Below are 15,301 nucleotides of genomic sequence, written 5' to 3' on the forward strand. Positions count from 1 at the left end.
TTACCCTCCTGACTTAAATCTTCAAATAAACATTGCAGGTGTTCCTTTAAGGCACGGTAGTTAAAACGCCCTTAGCTAAACATTTGCAGAGCTCTTTCAGTGTGGCACTTCAAAACCCCAACCTTATTTATCCTGGTCTTAAAATTAGCATGATTAATAAAAAAGAAAAAATATCACTTGTATTTACATAGCACTATTCACTGCCCCAAAAAAGATTTACAAGCAAAGTTGTATTATGTAAACGTTGTAATTTAGGGCAGCACTGCAGCCAAGCTACACACGGCAAGATCCCACAGACAGCAACAAGATGAGCAAGTTGTCTAGGCCCAAAGTCCTGGAAATCCCTCGTTTAACCTCTCGTGCCTTTAGCTCTTCTCTCTCCAAAATACTTCTTAAGAACTACCTCTTTGCCCAAAACTTTGATTTACTGCATTAATGATCCACCCATGATCCAAAGTTAAATTATAGAACATAGAACACTACATCACAGTACAGGCCCTTCAGCCCACAATGTTGTGCCAACATTTTATCCTGCTCTAAGATCTACCTAACCCTTCCCTCCATTTCTCTGTCATTATGTTTGATAATACCTCTTTGGCCATGTGACTAGAGAGATATCTTTATTAGTCACATGTACATCGAAACACACATCTTTGCGTAGAATGTTCTGGGGGCAGCCCGCAGTTGTCGCCATGCTTCCAGCGCCAACATAGCATGCCCACAACTTCCTAACCCGTACGTCTTTGAAATGTGGGAGGAAACCCACGCAGACACGGGGACAGCATACAAACTCCTTACAGACAGTGGCCGGAATTGATCCCGGGTCACTGGCGCTGTAATAGCATTACGCTAACCACTACACTAGCCTGCAATCAAAGGTCATTGTAAATGCAAATTTGTGGTGTTGTCCACAAATAGTCTTCCCGTCCCAAAAGCAACACACTCACTGCCTCCTGTCTCATTCTGCATTTGCCCCTGTAACTTGAAACTGGTTTTCATTTAGACCTGCATCCCCGCAACTTACATCCACAAAGGAAATTGGTCTGGCCTGCTTTCACCAAAGTTGCGGACAATTTTAACATCAGGTTTCCATGTCCTTTTGCCTTGGATGTGAAATTCAGTTCTGAGAGGTTCTTCCTATTAACTGAGAATTAACAATTACCTTGCCCAAATACTCTCCGATACACTACCAGCCTTTAACAGAAAAGGTGGCTCCTACTGTGCCAAATATTCTGAAGTGACAAAGATACTGCAGATACCAGAAACACAAAATAAGAACAGAAAATGTTGGAAATGCTCATCATCTATGCAGAAATGAAAGTACATTTAACATTTTAGATTATGAGGCAGGTCATAGATCTAAAACATTAAAATTTCTTTCTGCACACAAATGCTGCCTGGTCTAAAGAATACCGCTAGCATTTTCCCACTGTGATAAGACTATTGAACGGTTCCCTTATACAATGAGATGGACTCTGACCTCACAATCTACCTTGTTGTGACCTTGCACCTTATTGTCTACCTGCACTGCACTTCCCTGTAGCTGTGACACTTTATTCTGTACTGTTATTGTTTTTACCTGTACTACCTCAATGCACTCTGTACTGACTCAATGTAACTGAACTGTGTAATGAATTGACCTGTACGATCGGTACGCAAGACAGGTTTTTCACTGTACCTCGGTACAAGTGACAGTAATAAACCAATATCAATCTTTGGTTTGTATTCTATGTCCAGATTCACTAGCAATCCGCAGAGTTGTACTTTTCAGTGATAATGAGACTAAAGATGTACGAAGAGGAAGGATATTTGGAGGGTCAACTGCATAAGGCTACTCTTACACACTTCCTGATAACTAAAGGGGACCTGGGATTCAGCAGAGCAATGCAAGCAATCAGCTCACTGATGTCATCAAAACTGGCACTGGCCTCCTCTTCTCTACATGCTAATGCATAAGGTCGGTACTCCTGAAAGCTGCAAGTATTAGAAAAATTGTGTTCAATGCAGGCTACAAAATTTATGTATATCCTACAATCTGAGAAAGTGAGACGCCAGCTTGAAAATAATAATTTCTCAAGCGGTTGCCTCTTGGCCCACAATTAAACGCCGGCAGAATCAACAAGCACCGAGCTTCAGGCAGCAGACCATAAGATCTTGGCTTGCTACACTGCCCAATTAGCGAAGAATGTACAAGTGGGTAAAAATTTTGCAGCATGATGCTTCAGACTCTTTCCGGCTTGCTAATGGCAAGATAACTGAAGGTTTGCTATTGGGCTCTTAAACTACTACCTAGAGAAGGCGTGTTTTAGTTAACAAAATGGTGATCTCAGAGGTGTATAAAATCATGAGGGGCATAGATAGGGTGAATGCACACACAGTCTTTTTCCCAGGGTTGGGGAAATCAAGAACTAGGGGGCATAGGTTTAAAGTGGGAGGGGAAGGATTTAATAAAAACCTGAGAGGTAATTTCTTTTTCTGTTTTACACACACACACACACACACACACACACACACACACACACACACACACACACACACACACACACACACACACACACACACAGAGGGTGGTACATATATGGAATGAGCTACCAGAGGAAGTGGTTGAGGCAGGTACAATAACAACTTTTAAAAGACGCTTGGACAGGTACATGAATAGGAAAGGTTAAGAAGGTTATGGACCAATTGTGATCTGAATGATGCTTTACTGTGTGAATTGACACTTGATTCTAATCGAAGGTCAGGGAGGAGCTGGACTCAGTTTGTTTGAGGCAGTTATTGGGAACTCATCTCTTCCCCACAGCATGATATTCCTTGGGAATGGGCTGTAGTGAAGACAGATTCACTAAGAGTTGGACATACTTCAGGTTGGGGTTGATCTTGTTTAGAATTGTTCAGGCCAGGTGATAACCCGGACATTTGCATCACCAAGTTGCAGGGAGGGGAGGGGAGGGGAGGGGGAATGTTGAGAGGATTTTTCCGCTCTTGATTTGGCTTGGATCTTTAACTGGCTTTTTCTCCCTCCCTAGTCACTGCCCAGCTGTAGGGTGGGTGAATTCACAAGATCACAAGACAAGGGAGCAGAAGCAGGCCATTCGGCCCATCGAGTCTGCTCCAAGGGAAAGGGAAAAAGAAATGGGGAATGGGGAGGAAAAAAAACCTATTCTAATCCCAATTTCCGGCCTTATCCCCATATCCCTTGATACCCTGACTATTTAGATATCTATCTATCTCCTCCTTGAACGCCCCCACTGATCTGGCCTCCACTGCTGTACGTGGCAAGGAGTTCCACAAATTCACCACCCTCTGGCTAAAGAAATTTCCCCTCATCTCTGTTTTGAAACTGTGCCCTCTAATTCTAAGATTGTGCCCTCTGGTCCTGGACTCACCCACCAAGGGAAACAGCCTAGCCACATCTACTCTGTCCTTTCCTATCAACATTTTAAATGTCGCTATGAGGTCCCCTCTCATTCTTCTGTACTCCAGTGAGTACAGTCCAAGAGCCGACAAACGCTCATCATATGTAAGCCCTTTCATTCCTGGAATCATCCTCGTAAATCTCCTCTGAACCCTCTCCAACGTCAGCACATCCTTCCTAAGATGTGGGGCCCAAAACTGCACACAATATTCCAAATTGTGTGTGTATTGAAAATCACAAGGTATTACAATTCTATGGAAAAGGCTGGATAGCTTGAGGGTTTTTCCCCATCTATCATTGTCCACATGGCTGTATAATCCACCAAATGGGGGGGGGGGGGGGGGCCTACAGACTTCAGAAGTTATGACAAACTGAAATCAAAACAAAAGTAGCTGGAAAATATCCAATTTGGGTTAATTTTCAGATATCCAAATTTAGTTTGACATACTTCTGTTTCGAATTATGATGTGGACAATGTGCACTTGAGAACCATTTCATAGCTCCCTGCCACAACACTGCTGTGAGGTAATTGGGTAGATGGTAATGATCAGAACAATTCAGAGCTGAGGCAGGTTTGAAAGGGATTTAGTCATAGCAAGTCAACAGAAGGAGGGCATCCTTTGTTGCAAGGAGGCATTCATTCATCTTTGTAGTCAGGGGGCAATCTCGCTAACAGTTAAGGTTCCTGTCCCCGATTTAATTGGTATATTATTGTCACTTGTACTGAGGTACAGTGAAAAACGTGTCTTGCATACCGATCGTACAGGTCAATTCACTACACAGTGCAGTTACATTGAGTTAGTACAGAGTGCATTGAGGTAGTACAGGTAAAAACAATAACAGTACAGAGTAAAGTGTCACAGCTACAGAGGAAGTGCAGTGCAATAAGGTGCAAGGTCACAACAAGGTAGATTGTGGGTCCAGAGTCCATCTCATCATGTAAGGGAAGCATTCAATACTCTTATCACAGTGGGGTAGAAGCTGTCTTTAAGCCTGGTGGTATGTGCCCTCAGGCTCCTTATCTTCTACCTGATGGAAGAGGAGAGAAGAGAGGATGTCCTGGGTGGGTGGGGTCTTTGATTATGCGGGCTGTCGGTTTACTATCATCAGGCAGCCATGGATGGTAAATCAACTGATGCGTTCACAATGAGGGTAGAGACCCAAGGAGGCAAAGTTACTGAGAACCACAGTTAAGGGACGAGAAATTGTGTTTCAGATATTTCCATGGTTCATATGCTGTCGGAGGACTGGTGAATGACCCACTCTAGTTCCTGTAGGGTTAAAATTCATCCTTGACGTTATTAGAAAAGATGTGGCAGCAAATCACAAGTCCATAACATTCAGCTTTGTGCTGGAGCGAGTTGCATCGTGGCTGCAAGGTGAACAGGTCATTGCTGTTTACATCTCGCAGGCTAATACCAATTGTGTGACGAATTGAGTGGAAATGTCTGGAGGTGAACAGATAGTTACAAATGGATCCCTCCATTCAGTCACACTGCCAAGAAATCATTCACAGTTAGATTTGGTTGTAACAAGAATCATTCGTTTTCCTACCTGTAAATAACTTGAAGCCATACATGGTGAAGCAAAGGACTGCGAGATTACCTACAGGTACGTTCGATATATGATTAAGTAGTGCTTCATTGTTCTTTACCCCGGAATAACTGAACGGAGAGCCTTCACAGCATTATGTCAGACGTTGCTAAGTCTGCAAAATTACACTCAGAACTAACTCTAGAAAAATGTTTCCCTCTTCATGATAAAAACTCCTAGTTCAGGTTTCTTAATTTCTTCAGAATGTGGTAAGTACTTGGAATATACTGCCTGAGAGATGGAAGCAGAGTTGCCGACAGATTTAAGAATATCTAGATGAGCACTTGAATTGCCTAGACATAGGAGGTTACAGGCCAAGTACTGGAAGATGGGATTAATACAGATGATTGCCCACTGGTCAGCATGGATGTGATGGACCAAATGGCCTGCTTCTGTGCTGCATGGCCCTGTAACTCTCAGGAAGCAGGTCAGTCATGAACTTGAAGAGGCTGAAAACCTCCATTTTAACAAAATGTTTTTATTAAATCTCCTGCAATCTCGGATTCCTGGGATTGGGAAAACAATTGGCAGAAGAATGGAGGCACGAAGGTAAGGGTCTTTACATTAGTGCTTGCAGGTCAGAGGAGGAGGGTTGTTCCTCCTGCCCACTGCTCACCCACACTTCCCTTCTAAAGCCTCACAGTCACTGACCCAGTACCCTTAAACTGATGCACCCGCCTGCCATCTACTTGCCAAAAGCCCTCCAGCCTAACAGCCAGCCTCTGCAACTGACTCAGTGGGTTAGACACCTCATGAGACTGGCACAAAACCATAACAGTTAAGTCCACAAATTCTCTCTGTGTGCCTGGCTCTATTGAAGGCTCTTGAGTTAACATCAGGCTCATTCTTCCTGATTTAAGGGATGAAAATCATCGAGTGCAATCATGGCCCACACAGGTACACATTCAATGACAAACTATAGCTGTTGCATAGTTGAGGTAGGAGACAAGGATGTCATCTCTATAACCCATAGTGTCCCTTGCCTCCCAGGTACAACCTTACTGCTACCTAAAATGCTGATGAGAAACAAAAATAAGAGCAGAAGGCCATTTGGCCATTCAAGCTTAGTCTACCATTCAATATGAATATGGCTGATTCTTTATCTTAACACCATACTCCCAATCTCTCCCCATACCCATAATGCCTTATGTCAAGAAATCTATCTAGCTTTCTATCTTCTTCTTAGATATATTCGGTTACTTGGCCTCCATAGCCTACTGTGATAGAGTATTCCACAGGTTCACCAGGCCCTGAGAGAACCTCCTCATCTCAGTCCTAAATGTCTTGCCCATATCCTGAGACTGTGATCTCTGGTCATAGATGCCACGAGCCAGGGGAAACATCCTCCTTGCATCCATTCTGTCTAGCCCTGTCGGAATTGTGTATGTTTCAGTGAGATCATAGAGTCAGAGCACTACAGCACAGAAACAGGCCCATCGGCCCATCTAGTCCATGCCGGCCTGGTTTTCTGCCTAGTCACATCTACCTGCACCCAGGCCATAGCCCTCCATACCTCTCTCACTCATGTACCTTTCCAAACTTCTCTTAAATGTTACTATTGAACCCGCATCCACCACTTCTGCTGGCAGCTCATTCCACACTCGCACTACCCTGAGGAAAGAGGTTTCCCCTCAAATTCCCCTTTCACTCTAAACCGATGACCTCTAGTTCTAGTCTCACCCAACCAGAGGGGAAAATGCCTGCATGCATTCACCCAATCTATACCCCTCAATTTTGTATACTTCTGTAAGATCTCCCCTTATTCTCCTGTGCTCCAGGGAACAAATTCCTAACCTATTCAACCTATCCCTGTAACTCAGCAACATCCCTGTAAATTTTCTCTGCACTCTTTCAAGCTTATTATCTTTCCCAGGTAGGTGGCTAGAAGTGCACCCAATACTCTAAATTTGGCCTCACTAACATCTTGTACAACTTCAACATAACATCCCAACTCCTGTGCTCAATGCCCTGATTTATAAAGGCCCAAAAGCTTTCTTTACGACCCTATCTACCTGCGATGCGACTTTCAAGTAATTATTGATCTGTATTCCCAGGTCCCTTTGTTCCACCACAAACCTCAGAGCCCTACCATTCACTGTATAAGCCTTACCCCGGTTTGTCCTCCCAAAGTGCATCACCTCACACGTGTCTGCAATAAATTCCATCTGCCATTTCTCAGCCCATTTTCCCAGCTGGTCCAGATCACTTTGCAAGCTTTGATAGCCTTCCTCGCTGTCCACTACGCCCCCAATCTTGGTGTCATTCGCAAACTTGCTGATCCAGTTTACCATGTTATCACTAAATCATTAATACAGATGATAAACAACGGACCCAGCACTGATCCCTGTGGCATACCACTAGTCACAAGCCTCCAATCAGAGATACAATCATCTATTACCACTCTCTGGCTTCTCCCATTAAGCCAATGTTGAATCCAATTGACTACTTCATCCTGAATGCCCAGCGATTTAACCTTCTGGACCAGCCTCCCATGTGGGACTTTGTCAAAGGCCTTGCTAAAGTCCACACAGACAACGTCCACTGCCTTCCTGGTAACCTCATTGAAAAACTCTGTAAGATTGGTTAGACATGACCTGCAATGCACAAAGCCATGTTGAGTATCCCTACTCAGGCCCTGTATATCCAAATACTTATATATCCTGTCCCTCAGAATACCTTCCAATAATTTACCCACGACTGACATCAGGCTCACCAGCCTATAATTTCCTGGCTTATTCTTAGAGCCTTTCTTAAACAACAGAACAACATTAGCTATCCTCCAATCCTCCGGTACCTCACTCATGGCTAAGGATGTTTTAAATATCTCTGCCAGGGCCCCTGCAATTTCTACACTGGCCTCCCACAAAGATCCAAGGGGATATCTCGTCAGGCCCTGGAGATTTGTCCACCCTAATTCGACTCAAGACAACAAGCACCTCCTCTTCTGTAATCCGGATATGGTCTATGACCTCGCTATTATTTTTCCTCGGTTTTATAGACCCTGTGTCTGTCTCCCAAGTAAACACAGATGCAAAAAATCCATTTAAAATCTCCCCCATCTCTTTCGGCTCCACGCATAGTTGACCATGCTGATCTTCAAGAGGACCAATTTTGTCCCTTGCTATCCTTTTGCTCTTAATATAGCTATAGAAACCCTTTGGATTCTCTTTCACCCTGTCTGCCAGAACGACCTCATGTCCTCTTTTAGCCCTCCTGATTTCTCTCTTAAGTGTTCTCTTGCATTTTTTATACTCCTCAAGCGCCTCATTTGATCCTGTCTTAACCTGATATGCACCTCCTTCTTTTTCTTTACCAGGGCCTCAATATCCCTCGATAACCAAAGTTCCCTAATCCTGTTAGCCTTGCCTTTTATCCTAACAGGAACATAGAAATTCTGTACTCTCAATATTTCACTCTTGAAGGCCTCCCACTCACCAAGCATCTCTTTGCTGGAAAACAACTTATTCCCAATCCACACCTGCCAGATCCCTTCTGACGCCTTCAGAGTTGGCCTTCCTCCAGTTTAGATTCTTAACCCTATGACCAGTCATATCCTTTTCCATAATTATCTTGAAACCAATGGAATTACCCTTACACTCACTTCTGTCATCTGCCGTCTCATTCCTTAAGAGGAGATCCAGTATCGCATTCTCTCTCGTTGGGACCTCCACATATTGATTAAGGAAACTTTCCTGAACACATTTGACAAACTCTATCCCATCCAGTCCTTATACAGTATGGGAGTCCCAGTCAATATGTGGAAAGTTAAAATCACCTACTATCACAACTTTATATTTCCTGCAACTGTCTGCTATCTCTCTATAAATTTGCTCCTCCAAATCCCGCTGACTATTGGGAGGTCTATAATATAGTCCCATTAATGTGGTCGTCTCTTTTTTATTCCTCAGTTCCGCCCAAATTCCTCGGTAGTCGAGCCCTCTAGTATGTCCTCTCTGAGCACTGCCATGATGAGTAATACCACCCCTCCCCCTTTAATACCTCCCCCTCTATCATGTCCAAAACAATGGAACCCCAGAACATTGAGCTGCCGGTCCTACCCCTCCTACAACCAAGTCTCACCAATGGCTACAACATCATAATTCCATGTATGGATCCATGCTCTAAGTTCATCTGCCTTACCCACAATACTCTTTGCATTGAAATAGATGCAACCCAGAACATTAGTCCCACCATGCTCAACCTTTCAATATCCATCTTTGCTTGTAGTCTTTACATCTGCTTTCCCCACAGCCTCTCCGCTTGCCATCCTGCCACTCTGGTTCCCACCCCCCTGCAACTCTAGTTTAAACACCCCCGAGCAGCACTAGCAAACCTTCCTGCAAGGATATTGATCCCCTCGCATTCTAAACTCTAGCGAATACAGGCCTAGTCAATCCTTTCTATCCACATACACAAATCAAACTATCCCAGGAATCAGTCTGGTGAACCGATTCTTTGGTAAAACTGTACACAATATTTCAGGTATAGTCTCTGTGTAGTTGAAGCAAGACATCCTTGCTCTTGTACTCAAAATCTCTTGCAATGAAGGCCATTATACCATTTACCTTCTTAACTGCTTTCAGTGACTGGTGTGCAAGGAGACCCAAAGATCCTTGTACATCAACATTTCCCTATCACCAATTAAGTCTTTTGATTTTTCCTACCATAATGGGCAACTTCACATTTATCCACATTATATTACTAATGCAATTGTTTGCTCATTCACTTGAGTTGTCTAAATCACCTTGTAACCTCATTGCATCCTCCCCACAACTCATAATCCCACAGTTTCATGTTTTCAGCAAACTTACAAATATTACATTTGGATCCCTCATTAAAATCATTGCAAATAGCTGGAGCCCCAAGCACTGATCCCTGCAGGACCCCACTGGTCACCTCCTGCCTTCCTGAAAAAGACTCATTTCTTCAGACTCTTTTTCCAGTCAATCAACCAATTTTCAATCCATACCAGTATATTACCCTCAATCTCACATGCTGAATTTTAGTAAAGGCCATGAAAAATTACAATAGACCACATCCACAGAATAAGATGGAGCAGGCTCAGACTGTGGTTCCATCATCCTTCCAGCCAGTGTCGTGATGGGAAAGAGTGAAAACCCACAATACATCCAACAAAGCTCCAGTATTCTGCTGTTTACACATATGTTTATGGCCTGAATTTTCCCAATTTTTGCCTATTACAAAACCCACCCCAAGACCTACTTCAGAGTTCAACTTCCACTTTTAGCTCTGCTAAAACTCTGACAATATCTTACAATGTCAACCATGAACTTTGCCTGAAGAATGCTGGTCTTAAAATGCAGATATTGCACAAAGACTACTGACCAACCACATTTGCTTGTGGGCACATGACATACTACTCTGGTCAGTGATGTGACCCAGGGGGTAAAGCTAGATTAATTTAAAACAACAGGGGTTGGAAACAGATGATTTTGAATGTGCAGATTTTATTTACTGTTAATAATTTAGTAAAAAGTTATTATAAAATCCAGAAGTTGATGCATTTGCCCAAAACCCTGAACACTTTCATGCCAAAGTAAAGACCATCGCCCCTTTTGAACCCTGGATCCACTGCGCATGGAATGAAATGCTTTCAAGTGGCAGCTGTAACCCAGTGGGCAGCTCTATCGCCTCCAATCAGAAGGTGGAGGATTCAAGCCCCGTTCTAGAGACGCAAGCACAGAAACCTAGGCCACCTTTCCAGCAGAACGTTGAGGGTACTTGGTATTTATTTTTATTAGTCACTTGTACATCAAAACACACAGTGAAATGCGTCTTTTTGCATTACTGAAAATGTGCTGGGGGCAGCCCGCAAGTGTTGCCACGCTTCCGGCGCCAACATAGCATGCCCACAGCTCCTAATCCGTATATCTTCGGAATGTGGGAGGAAACCGGAGCACCCAGAGGAAACCCACGCAGACACAGGGAGAACATACAAACTCCTTACAAACAGCAGCCGAAATTGAACCCGGGTCGCTGGTGCTGCAATAGCATTAAGCTAACCGCTACACCACCGTGCCGTCCAGGGTATCCTGTCTGGTGGAGGTGACGCCTTTTCAATGAGACCTTGGGTGGAAATGGCACATCTCATAGAAGATGGTGGCACTGTAGTTCACGGCTCCAGGGACCTGGGTTCGATCCTGACCTTGGGTGTTGCTGGTGTGGAGTTTACATGTTCTCCCCACGACCGCGTGGGTTTCTTCCCACATCCCAAAGACATGCTGGTAGATTAACTAGCTGCTTTATGTAACCCCTATGTGTAGGTAAGTGGCAAAAGATTCAAAAGGGGACATTGTTGGGACAGAGCAATTCCATACTCCTCCTTATCCATTACCCCTGTCCATCGGGACAGGACGGGCTGGGTGGCCTTCTCCTGTGTCATAATAAGTAAGAAAGAGCAGGGGATTTATCACTGGAGTGCTGGGCAATTATTATCCCTCGATCAGCATCTCTTTAAAAAAAATGGTCAGATTATCCAATCATTTATTGTGCACAAATTGTAAAAAAGCATTTAAGGTGTAAGCACCATTGTAAAGTACTAATTGGCCAAGAAGTGCTCAGGGACACTGAGAAAGGAATGTAAAAGACACGCCATCCTTTGAGTTCGCCATGTGGGATGTGAAAGTCCACCCAAATGCCTGTTGCCCTGGAGGTGACCAGGGTCAGTGCTCTCCATCTCTCCCCACAGTCAGTAATTGGGCACATACCTTCCTCCTGCGGCAGGTGCTGGCGAGTTGATTGCTTGCACCATGTCTGTGGTCAGGGCATCCAGAACACTGGTTATGAACTCCAACTTCTTCGCTCCCGGGCAACCTGCAGAAGGTGAGAGAGGTCAATAGTAATAACTGTAATAGCAGCAAGTGTGGCTGAAAAGTAGAGTTTTTGACCTTTGGCCTGCCCAGTAGAGCTGTGATTTATTTGTCATCATTTCCTTTCCAATCAGAAGTGATTTCTGTGGCCCATATGGCCTAGGGGAAGGGGGTGAAAGGGTCAAGCTCGTTCCACTCAAAGAGTCAGCTTATTCCCAATTAAATCACGCAACTGGGTAGTACAAATTGCCCGTAAACTATGAAACAGAACCCAGTTATAACATCAGAAACATAAGTGACTTGCATAACAAATGTTCTTCCGGGAATCTACTTCATTGGATAAACAGTTGACATCTCAACAAGAGGGCCGCGACACATTTCTCATGCACACATTTCTAAAGTCTGCTTGTTGCCATCAACTTCAGCATTCAAGGAATTCTCTCTTAACAGAAACCTGACTGATAATTTAAAAGAATACTTATTTCCTTCTCTCCTCATTGCCACCAAGGTGAAATCAGCATCACTTGCACCTATGCACTTTTTCCTCTGAGGAAGAGGACCTGTGGTTACTTAGAGCTTCGAATGCAATGAAGAAACAAACCAAGTCTCATGGGAGAAAACAGGAGAAATGTCCAAAAGCTTGGTTAAAAAGAGGTAGTTTTTAAAACACATCTTAAAGAGGAGGGAGAGGGAGATATTGGGGGGGGGGGGGGGGGGGGTTGAATTCCCAACTTGTCTTGGCAGCTACCAGTGATTAAATACAGGAACAAACAAAGAATTAAAAAGAGTGCAGATATCTCAAAGGGTTACAAGCCTGGAGGGGATGACAGAGTTCAACAAGGGGGAGCATTGGAGTGCATTGAAAACAAGAAGAATTTTGAAACCTTGCTTTACTTGCAACTACTGTCACAAGCACAAGGGTGATGGGTGGTCGGGACTTGGTGCAAAGTAGGATACAAGTAATAGTGCTGGAGGGTGAACTTACAGAAGGTAGAATGAGGAAGGCTGGGGGCAAGAGTTTCAGCAGTAGACAAGCCAAGGCAGAGGGAGAAGTTGGGAGGTGGAAACAGTTGGTGTGAGGGATGGCTTAACCTGCAGCTCATCTCAGGAGGAACGTGGCAACAAGATGGAGAACAATCTGGCTCAGTCCCTGATCCCGGGGAGAGGGATGGAGACATTGGGTAAAGAAAGAAACTTGTGATGGAGGCCAAAGAAAATGGCTGCAGGCATCCCAATATTTATTTGGTGGAGATTTCTGGTCAGCCCGCACTGGAAGTCAGACAGCAGTCCGTCAATTTAGAGGCAGTGGGAGCGGTGGTGGGAGCCAGCAGTGAAATTGAGCTGGGCGTCAAAAGCCGAGAGGCAACGTCCTTAATCATCATCATTCCCAGAAGAAAGTGGAACAGAAAATTGGTGCTGTTTTTGTACACCAACTACAGGGGCCACTGGGGCCAGAAGACTGACACCACAAAACTCACCCACAATTAACAACACCCATTTCTATCGGTGAGCACAGCTACACACAGTGAGAATCCAGTTTCGAAGAATTTTCATATTTTGCATGAGAAATGAGGCCATTCAGTCCATCCTCTATGCTAGCTCTCAGAACAATCCCAACAGTCCCATCCCCCCCCACTTACTTTTCTTGCAATCTATTCTCTCCAAATATGCCCACCAACTCTACCCTATTCTCCCACTACCCACCAACACCAGAAGTAATTGACAGTGACCAATTAACCTACTGACCCACACTTCTATGGGATGTGGGAGGAAGCTGGAGCACCCAGAGGAAACCCATACGGGGAGAATGTGCAAACTCCGCAGGGGGGCACTGGAAGTCGGGATTGAACCTAGGTCACTGGAGCAGTGAGGCAGCACCATTTGCTGCACCACTGTGCCACCCTCATGTTGCTTACAGCTGCACGGTCAATCGCCTCTGCCCCTAGGTATCACTGCAGGAGATCCTCAGGACACAACCTGGCTACGTCAAAGTTGGGGTTGCTGCTCGACGACCACAGTGTTCAGTTCCACTCCCAACTCTTCACATAATGAAGTTCACACCCACATTCAGCAAGAATTAAACAACATTAGAGCCACAGAAGTGGTGAGCAATGACCATCTCCAACCATAGATACTACTATTTTACCTAACATCACCAAATTCCCACCACCAGTTCTCAAGAACCAAAAATTGACTAAAACCAGTTACATCAATTCAATGGCTAGAAGAGCCATTTAGTGGCTGGGTATCGCAAGCCAAGTGACCCTCCTTCTGACCCCAAAGCCTCTTCTACCATCTACAAGTCCGGATGTGATGGAATACTTTCCAGTCACCTGGATGAGCCTAGCTCCAACAATGTTAAAGAGTCAATACCATCCAAAGCAAAACAGTCCACTTGATTGGCGTCCCATCCACCACCTGAAACATCCATTCCCTCCAACAATGGCACACTGTGGCTGCCACTTGTATCATCTTTAAGATGCGTGACGGCTTCCTTAACACCACCAGCCAAACTGTGACCAGTACCATCCAGAGAGATGAGGTCAGCAGAGGCATAGGAACAATGCCATCTACAGGTTCCCCTCCAAGTCACCCACCAATCTGACTCGTAAATCAAATCACCATTTCTCCTTGATTACTGGGTTAGAATTCTCAAACTCCTGGGCAACACCAGAGCAGGAATTACCTACACCTATTGAACTTCAGCCGACCACCATTAGCTCCAGACCAATTAGGGTTGAGCATGAAATGCTTGATTTGCCAGCAGAGTGGAAAAAACAAAAACTGGAGCAAATTAAACCTTGTTACTTCTTCCAACCTGCATACTTGTAATAGGTCTGCGCGCTAAGCAAATAAAAGGCAATGTCATCATGGGCTTGAAGGGATAATAGTCTGTCAGTGACATCATTAGCTTGGCAATAGAACACCTGGCAGAAAGCCATTTTGATTTTTTTTATTCAATTTATCCTTTTGTTCAATGGAAAAGAAAATCAGGATAAGGATTTTTAAATAGTAACGTAGAAGGAGCAGTTTAACAAATGAAATGGAGTTAATACACACAGATCAGAGGAAGCTAGACAAAAACACACCCCACAAATCTTACACATTAGTAGTATTACATTACAATATGTAATGTGTTTTATTTACAAGGCCTTTAATCTTCAAAGTCTGTCAAGCGCAATAAATAATACTGTGGAGGTCACGGAGCTACTTCTCCGGTTTGGAAAAAGTACTTGATTGTCTTATGAGGATAGGTTGAGTGAGCTAGGGCTTTTCTCTTTGGAGAGGAGGATGAGAGGTGACTTGATACAGGTGTACAAAATGATAAGAGGCATAGATCGAATGGACAGTCAGAGACGTTTTCCCAGGGTGACAATGGCTAACACGAGGGGACATCATTTTAAGGTGATTGGAGGAAGATATAAGAGGGATGTCAAGGGTAAGTTTTTTTTACACAGAG

General features: G+C 44.2%; 1 protein-coding gene across 5 annotated transcripts in view; it reads right to left on the reverse strand.

The window, feature by feature from the left end:
* Positions 1 to 15,301, reverse strand: part of smoc1 (SPARC related modular calcium binding 1) — a 230,342-nt gene that overhangs the window by 50,431 nt on the left and 164,610 nt on the right. For all 5 annotated transcript variants that reach the window (XM_052016872.1, XM_052016879.1, XM_052016864.1 and 2 more), the window contains one exon: positions 11,740 to 11,845. In XM_052016872.1, the coding sequence (XP_051872832.1) occupies positions 11,740 to 11,845 (106 nt within the window). The remainder of the gene's footprint in view (positions 1 to 11,739; positions 11,846 to 15,301) is intronic.

Source organism: Pristis pectinata, chromosome 1 (genome assembly GCF_009764475.1).
Source record: "Pristis pectinata isolate sPriPec2 chromosome 1, sPriPec2.1.pri, whole genome shotgun sequence".
Lineage (NCBI taxonomy): Eukaryota > Metazoa > Chordata > Chondrichthyes > Rhinopristiformes > Pristidae > Pristis > Pristis pectinata.